The 15,667-nt window shown below is 32.1% G+C and overlaps 1 protein-coding gene, 1 long non-coding RNA gene and 1 pseudogene across 3 annotated transcripts; 2 read left to right on the forward strand and 1 right to left on the reverse strand.

The window, feature by feature from the left end:
* The first annotated feature begins 1,329 nt into the window (after positions 1-1,329).
* On the forward strand, positions 1,330-5,974 carry LOC130827512 (DNA polymerase II subunit B4). The gene is made up of 3 exons (XM_057693251.1): positions 1,330-1,638; positions 2,507-2,625; positions 5,482-5,974. Exons 1-3 carry the CDS (start codon positions 1,451-1,453, stop codon positions 5,748-5,750), a joined length of 576 nt encoding a protein of 191 aa, XP_057549234.1. The 5' UTR covers positions 1,330-1,450; the 3' UTR covers positions 5,751-5,974.
* Positions 5,975-8,828: 2,854 nt separating this feature from the next.
* On the forward strand, positions 8,829-9,750 carry LOC130826634 (repetitive proline-rich cell wall protein 1-like; annotated as a pseudogene).
* A 686-nt stretch (positions 9,751-10,436) lies between these two features.
* LOC130827117 (uncharacterized) lies at positions 10,437-12,666 on the reverse strand. 2 transcript variants are annotated; one of them, XR_009047165.1, is made up of 4 exons: positions 12,589-12,665; positions 11,227-11,377; positions 11,029-11,146; positions 10,437-10,957 (listed from the first exon to the last, which is right to left on the reverse strand). It is a non-coding gene; the product is annotated as an uncharacterized LOC130827117 (long non-coding RNA). The 2 variants fall into 2 exon arrangements; XR_009047166.1 differs by having other exon boundaries at positions 11,227-12,666.
* Positions 12,667-15,667: the final 3,001 nt, after the last annotated feature.

The following is a 15,667-nucleotide window of genomic DNA, read 5'->3' on the forward strand; positions in this document are numbered from 1 at the left end:
ATTTCCAAATAAATACCTTCAAAATTTAAAGAAGTGAAATAAATACCTTCAATATGTATTCAACTATTGGAACTTGGAAGAAAATAAATAAGAAAAAAAATCAAAGACTAATTATTTTTATTTCTAATTTTATATTTTTTTTTAATCTTATGTATGTAGTATTATTATGATCCTGCTGGTCGTCAATATAAAACAAAGTATGAAGTCTTATATCAATGGGAGAACCTTGGCCTGATTGTTCTGGATAGCTGAGGTACAGTATGCATTATTACAATTTTCATTTAACTTTGTTTTATTAATTTAGTTCAAATTTCAAATTAACTCAAATTTATAATCATTTTTTATTTTAGTTTGTTCAATTTAATCTACTTATAACGTAATAATTGATTCAAAATAAAGTGTGTGCCTAATCGAGCAATTTTTCCATTTTCAGGATTGTAATGGCAGCCAAAAATTTGTGGAAGTATCAAACACTATATTTAATAATCTCAAGCCCTTTTCTTGATTTTAAGTGACAAGTTTATGAGCATGTCGGCTATCTGAATTATCAATTTAAACTTATTATTAGTTATAAGTTGTTATAAATAAATAGTATGTCAAAAATGTGAATTTTTGAACACATGATAGAACTCTTTAATTTGTATTGGTAATTAAAGTCACATGTTTCATGCTTTTTACTTTGGATGAGGTGCAAAACAAGATAAAGATAAATATAAAAGATTTAATGAACTCATGGTCTATAAGGATGACGAGAATTGTCTAGACACTACAAAAATAAACTGATATTGAGATAATCTGTCGTTGAATTTGGCTACGAGATAGAGATAGGAAGGTCTCGTCGCTACAGTTGGCTACGGGCATTTTCCTACTCCATTGCGTCACCATTTGGCGTTTTTTTGTAGTGAGAGATAGAGACATAAAATAAGCTAGATGACTAGGAATGAAGATGGAAGCGGTACGAGAAATTTTTGAAGTGTGACAAAAAAGGAGATGAGAAGTTTACTTATAAGATTATAACGGTTGTTTAGGTCTAGACAATATTGGAGTTAGGTGAAAAAAGTGTTTAGTAGTATACAAATTTTTTAATTTTATTTTGAAAAAAAATTAGGATGCCAGAAAATTGAACGTTAGAAACCTAGGGAATGAGGGAAAGCACACACCAGAATATAATTCATCTAATTATCAACTTTTTATGATCAGAAATTTGATAAATATAATCTTTCCTTTAATACTTTGCACTCATTTTTTAATCAACAATTATTAAAAAAAAAAAAACAAAAACTATTATCCAACCAACAAATTGCAACAAAAAAAAAATAACGAACAAACATAAATTAGTAAAAGACTAGCCCAAGTTCACAGGTAAGTGTTAAAAAAATGGCGGGAATCATTAGAACCCTGATTACATAACCACCACTAATAATTTACAAGATCAGAACGAAAAAGAAAAATGGGGAAGGAGACGGCGGCTGCGGCAGTGACGGAGGCAGAGGAATTACCAAAAACAATCGTAAGACGCGTCGTTAAAGACAAACTTTCCGAGGTTTCCACTGATGGCGGCGATGTCACTCTTCACAAGGAAGCTCTTCTCGCTTTTTCCGAATCCGCTCGTATCTTCATCCATTATCTCTCCGCTACGTATGTTTTCTCGCCTTCCCGATTTTAATATTTTGTGTCGATTATTCAAAAAGTTAGGGTTTTTATGTCTTAATACAATAATATTTCTGTTTTAGGTTTTTGTTGAAGAAAATTGAAAAATTACGCTTTTTGATTCATTGTGTAGGTTTTGTTAATATGTTGTGAAATCTGTATTTACTTAGCTTTCATGTATTTTTCTCCATATGAAATAAAAATAGAGTGTTTTTGGAGTATTTGTTTAGCTGTTGTCGATTTTTCATGAAGTTAGGGTTTTTTATGTCTTTCTTAATGCTGTTTTAGGTTTTTTTTTTTTTTTTTTTTTTTTTTTTTTTTTTTTTGTTAAAAAATTGAAAATCGTTGAAGCCTTTTGAGTCATGAGTTTGTGTGTTTATTAAATGAATCATGAAGTCTGCAAATTTACTTACCTTTTGATGTATTTTTTCATTAAAACAATTAAAATTAGAGTTTTTTCTGTAGTATTTGTAGATTTGACCAAATTATTCAATTTATAGCTTGATTTAGTGAGAGTTGGCAAACTTTAGTTAGAAATTATCCTTGTAATTGTTTGTCTACATGTAGGTTTATTAAGGGTAACTTGTTGAAGCTTATGCAATTGGAAAAGTTATTTCCAGACCATATGTATGAATTTGTGATTGCTTCTTTGTATAAAGTTGTATGTTTTATTTTAGGCAGAATATTTAGCATGTCCTTCAAATTTCTGATTATCTTTAAGACTTGCAGAGTCTTTCAAGTAATTTGATACTGATGAAAAGAATGCTTCTTTGGACCTAATTACTATATTAGTCTTCAAGCTTTGTGGTTTGTATTGCTTCTCTGACAGATGGTCTTATTATTTGAATGTGTTTAGGGCTCATGATATTTGTCATGAATCAAAAAGGCAAATTATCAGTGCTGATGATGTGCTAAATGCTCTTGAGGAAATTGAGTTTTCAGAGTTTGTTGTACCACTCAGACAGTCCCTTGATGGTTAGTACCAATTTTTGTTCTCTGGTTATTGTCTTTAGTTGGATTTCTACCTTTTGCATTTTAGTTGTCATTTCTAATATTTCCTTTATTTTGCAATGCTGACCCTCTTTGCTCAACCATTATTATGGGGTTTTAAGGAATCTCTAAGTCATAATGTTGATTGCTATGTCTTTCCATTTTTTATATTGAAAGTTGAATTTTCACAGAGCATAAGAGGTCTTGTTTCCCTACCTTATCAGAATTAAGTTGAGCCAAATTGAACTTATTATTTGAAACGTGCTTATACTCGATGAAGTAGTGAAAATGTGAGTCAAAGTGGTGAGCAAAACTTATTAAACTTTAAAGCTAAACTGAATTGAACTTGTTAGAAGTGAATTTAAACTTCAGATTTTTTTATTTGTTGGTGACTACCGGGAGAACAAGTCCTATATGCCGATGTTTATTTACACTGCTGGTAGCTATAAAAGATGTAAAGTTGACCATTGTCAAGTTTCAAATGCATGTTCTAGCAAAGACAAGGTATCTAAAGACTTCAACACTTGGATGTTTTCCACTCACTTTCTTTTGAAATTGTTGCTTCATTCAAATCATTGCATCATATTTCAAATTTTCATATCAGCATTTCAGGAAATGAATTTCCATTTCCAAGAGTGATTTTTTCTTGCTCTGCTCTGATTCCAAACATTGCATTGAGAGCAGCAAACTTCACAATAGCTCATACTCAAAGTTAAGCAACTATAAGTCTAGGCTTTTTGCAGCCCATTAACAAATCTTTTCATCGCCAATCTTCTGAATAGTGCAATTCCTCTTTAGCGATCAACTAGCCATGCCTTACTATTCAACAAATGAAAATTGTGCTTAGGATGTTTCCAAAGAACGTACCCGTTTTGATAGAAACATTGTAGGCATTGCTTATGTGAACTTACTTACCAGTTACCGGAATGGTGGTGAAGCCTGGTAGTATCCAAAAACTCCCTTTGACCATTTATCCTTCTATTTAGCTTATCAAAAGTTTATGTAGTGAATCCAATTCAACCACTAGTAATGAAAAAACCATTTTAAGTTGCAATATTCTGAATATGTATTTTCCCCACAATGCCACATTCCAATCTTGATATTCCTTGCACCCAATTCTCCTGCAGATTTAAGCCTACAACTTGTATCCCTAGCCACTTAATGTTTCTTTAAATATGTAGTTATCCAATTCTTAAAATCCTTAGTAATATATCCTTTTGGGTTACAAGACTTGCATCTCCTTTCTTAAAAATTTAAGATTCAATTGATTCTTCATTAATTTAGATTGTTCCTTGACGAGGACTGAAGTTTATTGTTATGTTTCTTAAATTCTAAAAGGTGTGAGAGTTCCAATTTCATGCTGCAAGCCTGCAATTTGTCATATTTGTAGCATCTGCTGCAAGAATGATTTTGATGAAGTCGTCTTTTGTTTTTACCTTTTGAGTTCTTGGAGTTCTAGTGGAGAGTGCTTTGAGTTTGTAGCATGGCATCAGCACTCAGCAGATTTACTGAGGAAACTTATACTTTCAAAATTTTTATGGATTCTGAGTGATTAATACTGAGTTTTATCATTTGCTTTGTTCCCCCAAAAAAATATGGGGATTTCTACTGCTGCTGATCTGCGTGTGAGGCTCCTCCATTGTTCATATTAGACTGTTGAACTTTTTGATAATCTTCTAAAAACTGAATTGTACTCTTTTCTTTCTGTCTTAACTCTTACCTTTTTGATTTCTATTCCAGATTTTTTTCCCTCCCTGTTTGTCAGTGTACTGGGAGTCGGGCTGCAACAAACAAATCCACATATATTGAAACAATTTGTGTAGAATTTCCCCTCTGATAATTGTTCATTACTCGCTCATTTCCTTAGAATTTCCTTTCCCCTCTAAAGCTCACTCACCAAAAGGATTTTTTATTGTTTTTTTGTTTGGTTGGGAGGGGAAGAACATCAAAGGGATGTAGCAATAGATTTGTCACCTAGATGAATTAAATCGTATGAGGATTATCAACAGACTCAAACCCCAATCTTGATTCTAAATCAAAAAAGGAAAGATTTAAGACATAAAGACCAAGCATCATGAATACAGAGTACAGACTCAAACTCTAATCTGCAGACTCCATAACATTAAATTTTAACCAACTTTTATCCACTTTTTTATCATAGAGACTCATTCAAGACTCTTTAGTTTTTCACTTTTCCTAGACTCACGTTGAACTAAGGTTTTTGAATCAAGGAAAAAAATATATACTTGAATAATGAGTTGGCATGTTATTGTTGGGCCAAGGAAAAAAGTCATAACATTTTCCCACCACCAAAGTTAATAAGTCTATTTTTTTAGGCTCAATGCAAGACAATATTTTTTGTACTTCACCATTGCTAAGTCTTTGTCAAAGACTCACTTGCAAGACGCTTTACAAGACTTGCTTTTTCGTACGCTAACTCTTCAACTCTTTCCTAGGACTGATTGTTGTTCTATAATTCATAGAGTAAAAACAAGGCCGCATTGCATCGCATCCCATCGGCCGCACTATAAAGGTTTTCAAATAAAAAAACCGATATTTCTCGCATTGTAAAGGTGTAAAAAAGCTGCATTTTGGGTCGTATCAAGGGAAATCTTATGGTTTCGAGCGATATTTAGGTGATATGATAACCGCATCACTCCCATCAGAGTTCGGTTACCGCGATCGTGACCGTTACCGCATTTTTACACTATGGTTATTTCTGCGTTCATGTTGGAAAATTATTTGGTTCCATCAATGTTGTGGAAAGTAAAACAGGATATAGAAGGATCAAAAGCAGTTAGATACACATAAGAATTGAGTTAATAATATCCTTAATTGCAGAATTTAGGAAAAAGGCAGCCGGTAAGAGGGCAGGATCAGCAAAAGCAAAAGAAGCAAACAAGAAGAGGAAAACAGATGATGAGACAGCTACAGAAAATAGTAAAGACGACGACAAAGTAGAGGACGAAAACAAAGTAGAGGATGAAGTAAATGAAGAGGAAGAGAATGACGATGAGGATGAAGAAGACGATGAGGCCGAGGAAGAAGAGGAAGAGGAAAAAGATGAGGAACAAGCTAGGGAAGACAAGGATGATTCTCTTGATAATTGAGTTTATAATCTAATAGGAGTTAAACTTATGAGTAGCATTCTATGGCCAATCTTCTAGTTAGTCAGGGTGAAAATAGGTAGAACCGACTTGCTTTGTATTAATGGTTCATGTCAACCTTAATGGGAGCATAAGAAATTTTACCTTTTAGCCATTTTTGTTTTTGAAGCACAAAATGACCTTGAACTTCAATAATAATTTTTGACATTTTGTTTATTAATTTAAAACATAAGTGAAGTTTCAAATTAGGAAAAATTATCTAGAATAATTCAACTTATTCATGATTTCCTATAATAATCCCACTAATTAATTAACTATGAATACTTTGAGGAGTATTTTCTTAGAATAAACCTGATAATCGGATGACTTGTTATATAAAGTTTTATTTTTCTTAAAAAAAAGATAATTGAAATAAAATAAAATAAAATGTTTTAAAAAATTGTGATTTTTTTGTTATTTAGAATTTTTTATGTAAATTTTTAAAATTTTTTCTAATTTTAAATTAATTTTACTTTTAAGTTATTAAGATACCATTCTGAATTCTGACAGAAGTACGTTACTGTTACTTATACAATTCGGTAATCTTAACACTTAAGTAAGTTCATTTGGTTAATACTTATAACCATACCATGCATCATAGCATCAACACTAATTAAGTTTATCACTGTCACATCAATATGACACATGATATATGTAAGGGTCTGGTTAGGTGAGGACCGTAGTCTTAAACCCTAACTATGGTGGGAGTCGTCACCCCTCCAATACAATTTATGCTCGAGCTCTACAGGCTAGGTAGCTAACCCCCTGTCTTACACCGCATTTTACGTGCCGGCCAACACGGGCGCCGGAATTTTACATACCGGTTCATGTTTCGACATTACCTTACTATCAGGGTCATTCAATCAATATTTATTCACACAAGTACATCACATTTTTATTATTACACTTTGATCAACTTAGGTGATAACCTCTTTTATTTAATAAAATTCTAAATCATAACGTAAAATTAACCTTTATGTCTTTATACATTCATTATTAGATTTTTACACATTAACTTTTATGTATAACTTTATTTTTCATAGCTAGCTAAATTCACACTAATAACTTAATATTCTATCAATAGTCTCCAAATTAATATTTTCTACAAGTAGCTACTAAAATCTATTTCTCTTTAAATAAGTTCCCAAAATCAACATTTTCAACTTTACAATAAATAAAACTTTATTCTCTTCAAAAAAAATCAAATATTCTAATTAAAATTCAAGTTAAAATTGCATCATTTGGATAAATTTCCAAAATTCTACAAGTTCACCAAAAATCAATATTTCAAGTTTAGAGAAATAAGTAAACTTATTAGATTTGCAAAAATCAACATTGTAGTTGTAAAACAAATAAAACTTATAGTTTCACAAAAATCAATATTTCTAGTTTAAAAAAAACAAGTCAAACTTATAATTTTCACAAAATTCAATATTTCTAATTATAAATCAAGTAAAACTTGTAATTTCACAAAATCAATACATCACACATAGTTTGAGTGGCAAGTTTACCAAAAATACTTTTACATCATTTTACATAAATTTTGGTCAAATAGTTAGCAAATAAAATTTTTTGTACTAAATAGTGATTAAAAGCTACTTTTATTATGAAATCTCATGTATTCAAGAAAAACACTTTAATATTTAATAACTTATAAAAAAATCTCAAAAAAATCTTTTTAAATTGTTATCTTATTGTTATCATAAAAATATTTGTAATAATTTAAAATAGTAATCAAACTCTTTTTTTTTATTATATGATAGTGGTCGAATGGCCTATGAGTGTTTTGGGCCCTTTTCCCATAAAAAGAACGACTTAATTTAATTTATCATACTAAATCCTAGATTTAAATAATTAACATAACCACTTACAACAATAAAAAACTTTACGCAATAACATGGAAATTTACTATAACTTTAAGGATAAACTTAAATCTCAAAGTAAAGTATAATAACAATATTCTTAATATAATCATACTTAGTAAAATACGTTCATAAAAATAACTTACTACCTTATAAACTAGTTTGAAGGCTAACATAAACATATTAATAAAAGTTCTAACATAAAAAAAGTAATAACATTCCTAATGTAACACTTAACTCATAAACATACAAGCACTAGTTTATAACATAAATCATACTTAATATCAGTAGAATATAATTTTGCATCCAGCTTCCAAAACTTGTTCAAAGATTATTAAATTAACATACTAAAAATACTTTTAGCATACACATACTGAATATAATCCTGATCATAATTTCATTAAACGAACTTCTTACTAAAACATATTAACATATTTCATACTTTGCATATTATAAAGTAAAATAGTAAATATAATGTAAAATTTCACAAAAAGTATAGGGTAAGAAGTTATACCATACTAACACCAAGGATTAGTACTAAGTACTAATTAGGAAAATAATAAGAGATAAGACCCTCCAAGATAGATAATAATGCTTCAAAGATAATTAATCTAAACTCGCAAAATAATGATGATCTTCTAAGCTCCCAAAATAATTAAATCCAACTCCAAAAAAAATAATACATTAAGTACCCAAAGTAATAACCCAATAATGCTCCATAATGATGATGATTTAGCTGAATAAAGAGTGTTCTAAGCTCCATCTTCTTGAATTTCTTCAACCAATAATAAAGGTATTAAGGTAGTAAGATTAAATGAAGTAAAAATATAAGAAAGAATATTAGAAAGATTTGATGATGGTGGTGTAAGTGATCTCATGGCTAAGGGGGTATTTATAATGGATTTGGGCAACTTTGTAGTTTATTAGATTGTATAAAAAAGTATTTTAGGAGTATAGAAAAAGGTTAACTTGTGTAAGTGATTTAGAGTGTGTAAGTGAATATGTAAGAGTTAGAGTGTGTCGGTGAATGTGTAAGAGTTTGGAGTGTAGAAGAAGGTTACCTTGTGTAAGGAAATGGTGATAACTCGTGTAAGTGATGAACATCATGAGTTACTAAAGAAATGATTTTGGTTCATCAAATTTTTGTTCTAGTATGTACAAGTAAAAATACTTTACACTAATGGGTAAAATTTGATAATGAAAATATATAGTTTACTTAGAAAATTTTTCTTAAACTATACTTAAAGTTAATAATAAAAATACGACTCATTTTTAAAATAATTAAATCAAAGTTATAAGGTTAAAATAATAAGTATTGATGTTAGTTTAAGGAAGAAAGTTAAAACGCAATGTTTTACAAAAGCGTTAATATAATAATAAAATTTTACTTTTCATACTATAAAATAATAAAATAATATTTTAGTGCTTATAAAAAGATTTTAAACAAAATAATATTTGAAAGAAATTACAAAATCAGAAAAGGTTTAGGAATTAAAGATGGTTTGAAATGGATAACCAAAGGATTAGAGATTTGAATTGAAAATTCGGAATAATTAATTGGAAGATTATGATGAAGAATTTAAAGTCTATTACAACAAGTCACCCGTATACACTCCATCACCAGTATACAAATCACCGTCTATATTCCATCACCTACCTACAAAACTCCTGTGTATACTACATCCCTTGTATATAAGTCATCAGTGTACACCCCATCACCAATGTACAAGTCACCCGTTTATACACCTTCATCACCAGTTTACAAGTCACCTGTATATATTCCATCCCCTGTTTATAAATCTCCTGTGTATACTCCATCACCGGTATACAAGTCACCAGTGTATACCCCATCACCAGTGTACAAGTCATCCATTTATACTCCGTCACCAATTTATAAATCTCCTATATATACACCATCACCAGTATACAAATCACCTATTTATACCCTATCGTCAGTTTACAAATCTCCTACACATACGCCATCACCAGTGTATAAATCACCTATTTATACACCATCTACTATATACAAATCTCCCGTCTACACTCCATCACAAGTTTATAAATTTTCAGTATACATCCCAAGTCTACCATATGGCTATTGAGAAATGTATTAAGTATGACTAATTTTGTTGTTTTGGATGTTCTTGTTTTGGGAAGGTTATGCATGTTACAAAGTACTTAGAAATATTGGTTGAGTTGATTGCAACTGTATTTTTTTTTTTGTATTGTTTTACATTCTAAATAACAAAAGTAAAAGCTTAAAATATTTTATTTATTTTTCTTAATATTTCAATATTTGATCTTATCACACTATTAACACAACAAATAGAAAAGCAAAATGCGACAAAGCATTTTTATCGCTTATTTTGTCTCATGAATGTTTTTTGTCGCCTATTATGCCGTTGAGCTATGCGATAAAATTATAAAATTATCGCTTATTATGTCGCATAGCTTAATCTAAGGCTATAACAAAAATTTGAATATTTGTCATTATTATTAAACAATAATAGTATATATTACCATTATTATTAAATAATAATAACAAATATTCATTTTTTCAATAAATAATACACAAAAATAATATATATACAAAATAAGGAATAAAAATTATATTTACATTAATATATAAAAAATATTATTTACATTAATATTTATAATACAATAAAAATTATTTATATTATTATTATACAATAAAAAATATTTAAATTATAATACCAAATTTCATAAATAAATATATACATATTTACAAAAAAAAATGTTAAAATACAAAGATTAAAAATAAGCACCACGACTAGAGCGGCTACCACCATCGCGGCTATTATGCGATCCCCGAGAACCACCTGATCCACCTGGGCTACTACCCATATCACCACCCCAACATTGACGACTACCTACTCCCGAACCACAGCCTGCATTATTGCTTTCCCCATATAATGCATTCCGTAGTTGGCTGTGAGTTTCTTCGAGGGCTTGTAAGCGCGCCTGCATTTCTCTTATATCTTCTCTAGTAGGGTTGTTCTCGTCGAGTTAAGCTTGCATGAATATGCGAAATTCATGCATAAGATGCTGAATCTCGAAGAAATGCGCTCTCATTTCATCTTGAGTAGCACACTCCTCTCGAGGGGTGAAACAACTCTCAAACAGATTAGGATAGTAGTATTTATTGGCGAACCCAAAACCATAATACTCGGGAAAATAAGGCGATTTTTTATTTTTATTTACCTCCATGGTCGCCTCTACATAAATTTTAGAGTGATCATGTTCTTCGCCCATTCTTATTGCTTCCACTTCTAATTTGCGGTAGTGCTCCTAAAAGACAAATGAAAGATTAGTACAAATCAAAAATAAACAACAAAACAAGAAAATAAATTTGAACTTACTTCAATTTTTTTTATCTTATTCGGTGATTAGGACACGCTGGCCATCCGTGTCGTGTACACCTTTGGTTTGTAACAACAACCTATAAGGAGTAGGCTCTACGTTGCCAGATCCCTCAGCCTTCAAGAATTAGAAATATTAGTTAATAAACAATTATAAATGTAAAAACTTAAGTAATTATTAATGAAATATCAAATTACCATATTTTCGCGCAATCGCGCGGCAGAATACGGGCCACCATGATAGGTAGGCAAAGGTGGCGCACTAGAGTCCTCTTTGCGCCTGTTACTCTTCCCGCGAGAGCTTTTGGCCTTAAACTCCTGCGTATCTGAGTAACTCTTCAAGGCGTTCCTGACAGAGGAATTTTTAGTGTCGTTGCTAATGCTTCTAATCAAACAAAATTTATAAACACCCTTAACTAAAACTACACAAGTGTAGTGGCAAGTAGGGGGTCGATCCACAAGGAGACAAGTGCGAGACTTAGGGCCTCCTTAGGTGTTGGGGAATCATTTATGGAAGATTGGTGACGAGCAAGACTACTACTACAACTATGAAAGTAACAAACAAAGAAGCAATGGGATGGAGTTAAACCACTTGTGACTGCTATCCTACAGTAGAGGTTTTGATTTCTTTGGTTTGATTAGAGAGAAGTGGAACACAATACAAAGAGTGACCCGATCCTGGATCGGGCTTGGGATCACCTCCGAAAATCTCATCCTGCTCACTCTTATGAGTAAAGACAAGAGAATCAGACAACAAAAGTCCACTATCCGTCAATCCTCCCCTATTCTCATAGGCGAAGGGGAAAACTCCTAGTTGAAGGGGCGATTGCAAGGTTCAACTCTCGTTGATCCCTTGCACCCAACTCCATTTATTGAGCAAGGGTTTAGGTTACTTCGGGATCCAACCCTCGTTGGCCTCCCAAAAGCAACCATGACAACCTTCAAGCAATAGACGGAGCAACCCTTCTACTCAGTCTCTATTCAAACAACTGTCAACCAATATTCCACCATTATCAACCCATTAACAAAGGTTGAGCTAACTCCAACCCCTAACTAACTACTCACTACTCATAATCATAATCATCAAAACCATTAACAACATGTATTCTAAGCATTCAAACATCAAAAATATAAAAACGAACAAGACAAGAGCAAATAATCAAGAGCAATTGAGAAATATCGTAAACTAACTAAAATTAATAAATTACAATGACATTAGATGTTACCCATAAAATATGAGAGATTGGATAACTAGTGAAAAAAATCTACAAAATTCCAACTCTCAACCTTTATGGTTATGGCTTGAATGATTGAAGTAATCACCAACAAAAGCTAATGAAAGTAATATATGGAGAAAATTAACAATAAAAACTATGTTTTGATTGAATTAATTAAGTCCAGAATCAAGAGGAATTAAAATTAGAAAGTTAGGGTTTATAAACTAAAAGGGAGAAAATACATAAAAAACAAATAAAAATGAAAAAGTGGTTATTACTACTTGATTCAAGAAATTAAAAATAACTCCAGAACAATTAAAAGAAATAAAACTAGGATTCATACGAAGAAAAAAGGGGAAAAAAAAAGAACTAATAAGCTGCTGCTCTCTGTTTCCTTCGCTGGTTGCTGCTTGCTACCTTCTGTTCACAAAATTACTTCTTTTAAAGTTCAATTTCTGAAATTGGAGCTGCAAAGTAGATGTTAATATTTTAAGGAGCTGAAATATAACATGATGAGAGGACCGTCTCCTTTGGTCAGACCTCTTGGTTGTGCACACAGGATCGCAGGTTCGACTTCCAGCTGCTTCAGTTTTGCTCTTCATTTTCATTCTTGATTCCTGCTGCTGCTGGTCGTGGGATCGAATCCTAGCGGCTGCATTTTTGCTGCATCTTTTTGTAATTGCTAGGGAACGTTGCCATTTTGGAAATATCATAACTTCTTCCTTAGAACTCCGAATTCCATGTTAGACCAGTTGATTCGAACCTAACGAACCCATCTTTTGTCTTTCATCAAGATATTCCCCAAAACCCAAGTGAGTTGACCTCTATTTGCACTTAAGTGAGACCTTCCATGAACGATGCTTCTTGCTTTACTCGGGTTGAACTCCTTTTTCACCTCTTGCCCTCATTTCTTTCTCGACTTTGATCCATGCTTCCTCAAAACCTCCGGAGGATTAGGAAGCATCATATATAACACACTTTTGCTCGGAAAAAAGGTGGAAAACATACAAAAACACAAACAAACGCATGCTTCCCTCGAAAGGGGCATAAACCCAAGAAAAAGGAATGAAATGCAACAAAAACTGCATAGAAACATAACAAATATCACACATAAAAGCAATTAAAATTGGGTTTATTAGAACTCCCCTGGGGTGAAGTTAGGGCAAAAGGGTTCCTGTTTCTCTATCTCTAAGCCCTGACTCTCCCTCTTGGCCCATTCCCTCTCTCGTTGGGACGAAAGCTCTATCTTTGGTTCTAAGTTTGTTCATTCTATCCCGGTACCGAAGAGAGCATCGACCGTACCATGCTTTGTAGACATCCCTGTCAATGCTAGGATGCCACTTGTACCATTTCTAATTTTGTATTAAAATACAAAAAAGTATAATTAATTTTACGTATTTATATCTAATTCTATTTGAATTGATTAAATGTAATTAACATATACCTTAAATTCGTCCAAATAAAATTTTTTAACTGACTCTGGCACCTTTTTCCAAGAAGTACCACTAGAGGTCCAGAGACAGCTTAAACGTCTTTCCAATTTTGGAAGAGATGCCTCTTCTAGGGTTTGACTCTGCTGAAGCATCAAATCTAAAAACAACTACGACTAATATGTATATTCGATTTTTTTAACTAATTCATTTTCGTTATTAAAGTTAACTTACTGTTTCATTATCAGGAGCCATGGTAGTGATGGCCTACCGTCCCTAGAAATATCCCAAGAAGCGTGTTGGGGCGTTTGAGTAGGCACTTGACCAGGTTCGTCATCCAAACAATGACGATCCAACCCGTCAAGAGGGTGCTCTTCTACTTCACCGTCATCCCCTCCATCATCGTCAACTTCCTCAACAAAATATTGAGGTTGTTGGGTAGGAGCAACTGGATCCATTTGGGTTGTCATCACTGGATCCATATCATGATAGAGGGGCAAATGGGCAGGCAACTGAGAAGATGCCCTAGAATAATTCATTTGGAAGGGTTCATAACCATGCTGGTAGGGATATTGTTGAAAATTTTGACAATTCCCTCCCGGGGGTATAGTATTTGGAGTATTTAGGGAAAGATTATTGTGTTGATTTAAGAGACTTGAGAAGGATTGTTGGTATGGTTGTTGGTATGGTGGTAGGTTTGATTATCGGTATGGTGGGGGGTTGACGTTGCCATAGTAACTATGTTGTTGATAACCATAATCACTAGGTGAAACATTGTTCAAGTCAAACCCAAAAAATCAAAAAGTTTGTTGGGTCATTATTTTGGTTGTTTAGGTTATTTGTCATGTTGTCTATATGAAATTTACACTACATAAAGTAAAAAAGACTTAATTTCAGAATTAACATGCATTCATATTTAACATAAATTAACCTACATTCTTATTAACATAAATTAACATGCATACAAAATAAGGAACAATTCAGAATTAACATGCATTATTTAACAACAAAAACACAAAAAACAAACATGTTTTATTTAATACAATATTATTTAACCTCTAGCATTATTTAACAAAAAAGTTATGCAACAATATTTCAGAAATTAATATTAGCATTATTTAACATAAAAAAAACCCAATATTTAACATAAAACTAACATGCAGTAGCAATATTTAACAAAAAACAAACTGTTTTGAAAGGTCTCTCAAGCTCTTGAGCTTACCTTCCAGAAAATTTTTTAAACGGGCATACTCTCTATTCAACCTCCCTCCCCTTTTCTCCTTCTAGAGAGTATTCGATCTCCTATCAATCTTCAATTGGTATCAGAGTTGAGTTTCACATATAAAGATTAATATCATGTGATGGATCCGATAGGAGAAGGGTTGTTTGCTCAAGGTCGTTCTTGCTCTAGGCCTCCTTTGTTTTGTAGAACAAATTTCTCTCCTTGGAAAACTTTGATGAAGATGTTTGTGATTGATCAAGATATGGAGCTTTGGGACATCATAACTAAAGGACTAAAGGTGCCAATGAAAAAGGACGCTCAAGAAAATGATGTGGTTAAATGCGAGTCCGAATACTTACAAAGTGATTTGAAATCCATGTTCAAAAACTATAGAGCAATGAATCAATTGTGTTGTGCTTTAAATGGTACCGAGTTCAATAGCGTTTCATCATACACAAGTGCTAAGGAAATATGGGATAAATTGGTTGTGACGTATGAAGGAACAAGTCAAGTCAACGAGAAAACATCATTCTCATGCATCAATATGAAATGTTCAAGATGAAAAAGGAATATTATAAGAAAAACAAAAAGAAACAAGCAATGGTTGCTAAGTGTAGTGATTCCGAAGAATCAACCGAATCTGAAAGTTAAGATGGTCAAGCTCAAGAGTGTCTAATGGCTAATGATGACAAAAATGATGGTCTAGAACAAAATCATAAGGAGGTACTTGACTATCTTAACTCTTGTTCTAAAGACAAATTAGTTAAAGC

Source organism: Amaranthus tricolor, chromosome 11 (genome assembly GCF_026212465.1).
Source record: "Amaranthus tricolor cultivar Red isolate AtriRed21 chromosome 11, ASM2621246v1, whole genome shotgun sequence".
In the NCBI taxonomy this organism is placed as follows: Eukaryota; Viridiplantae; Streptophyta; class Magnoliopsida; order Caryophyllales; family Amaranthaceae; genus Amaranthus; species Amaranthus tricolor.

Coding starts and splice junctions, on each gene's coding strand:
- LOC130827512 (XM_057693251.1), top strand. CDS start 1,451: ATGGGGAAGGAGACGGCGGCTGCGGCAGTGACGGAGGCAGAGGAATTA. Junction 1,639..2,506: donor ATCCATTATCTCTCCGCTAC/GTATGTTTTCTC, acceptor GAATGTGTTTAG/GGCTCATGATATTTGTCATG. Junction 2,626..5,481: donor ACTCAGACAGTCCCTTGATG/GTTAGTACCAAT, acceptor CCTTAATTGCAG/AATTTAGGAAAAAGGCAGCC.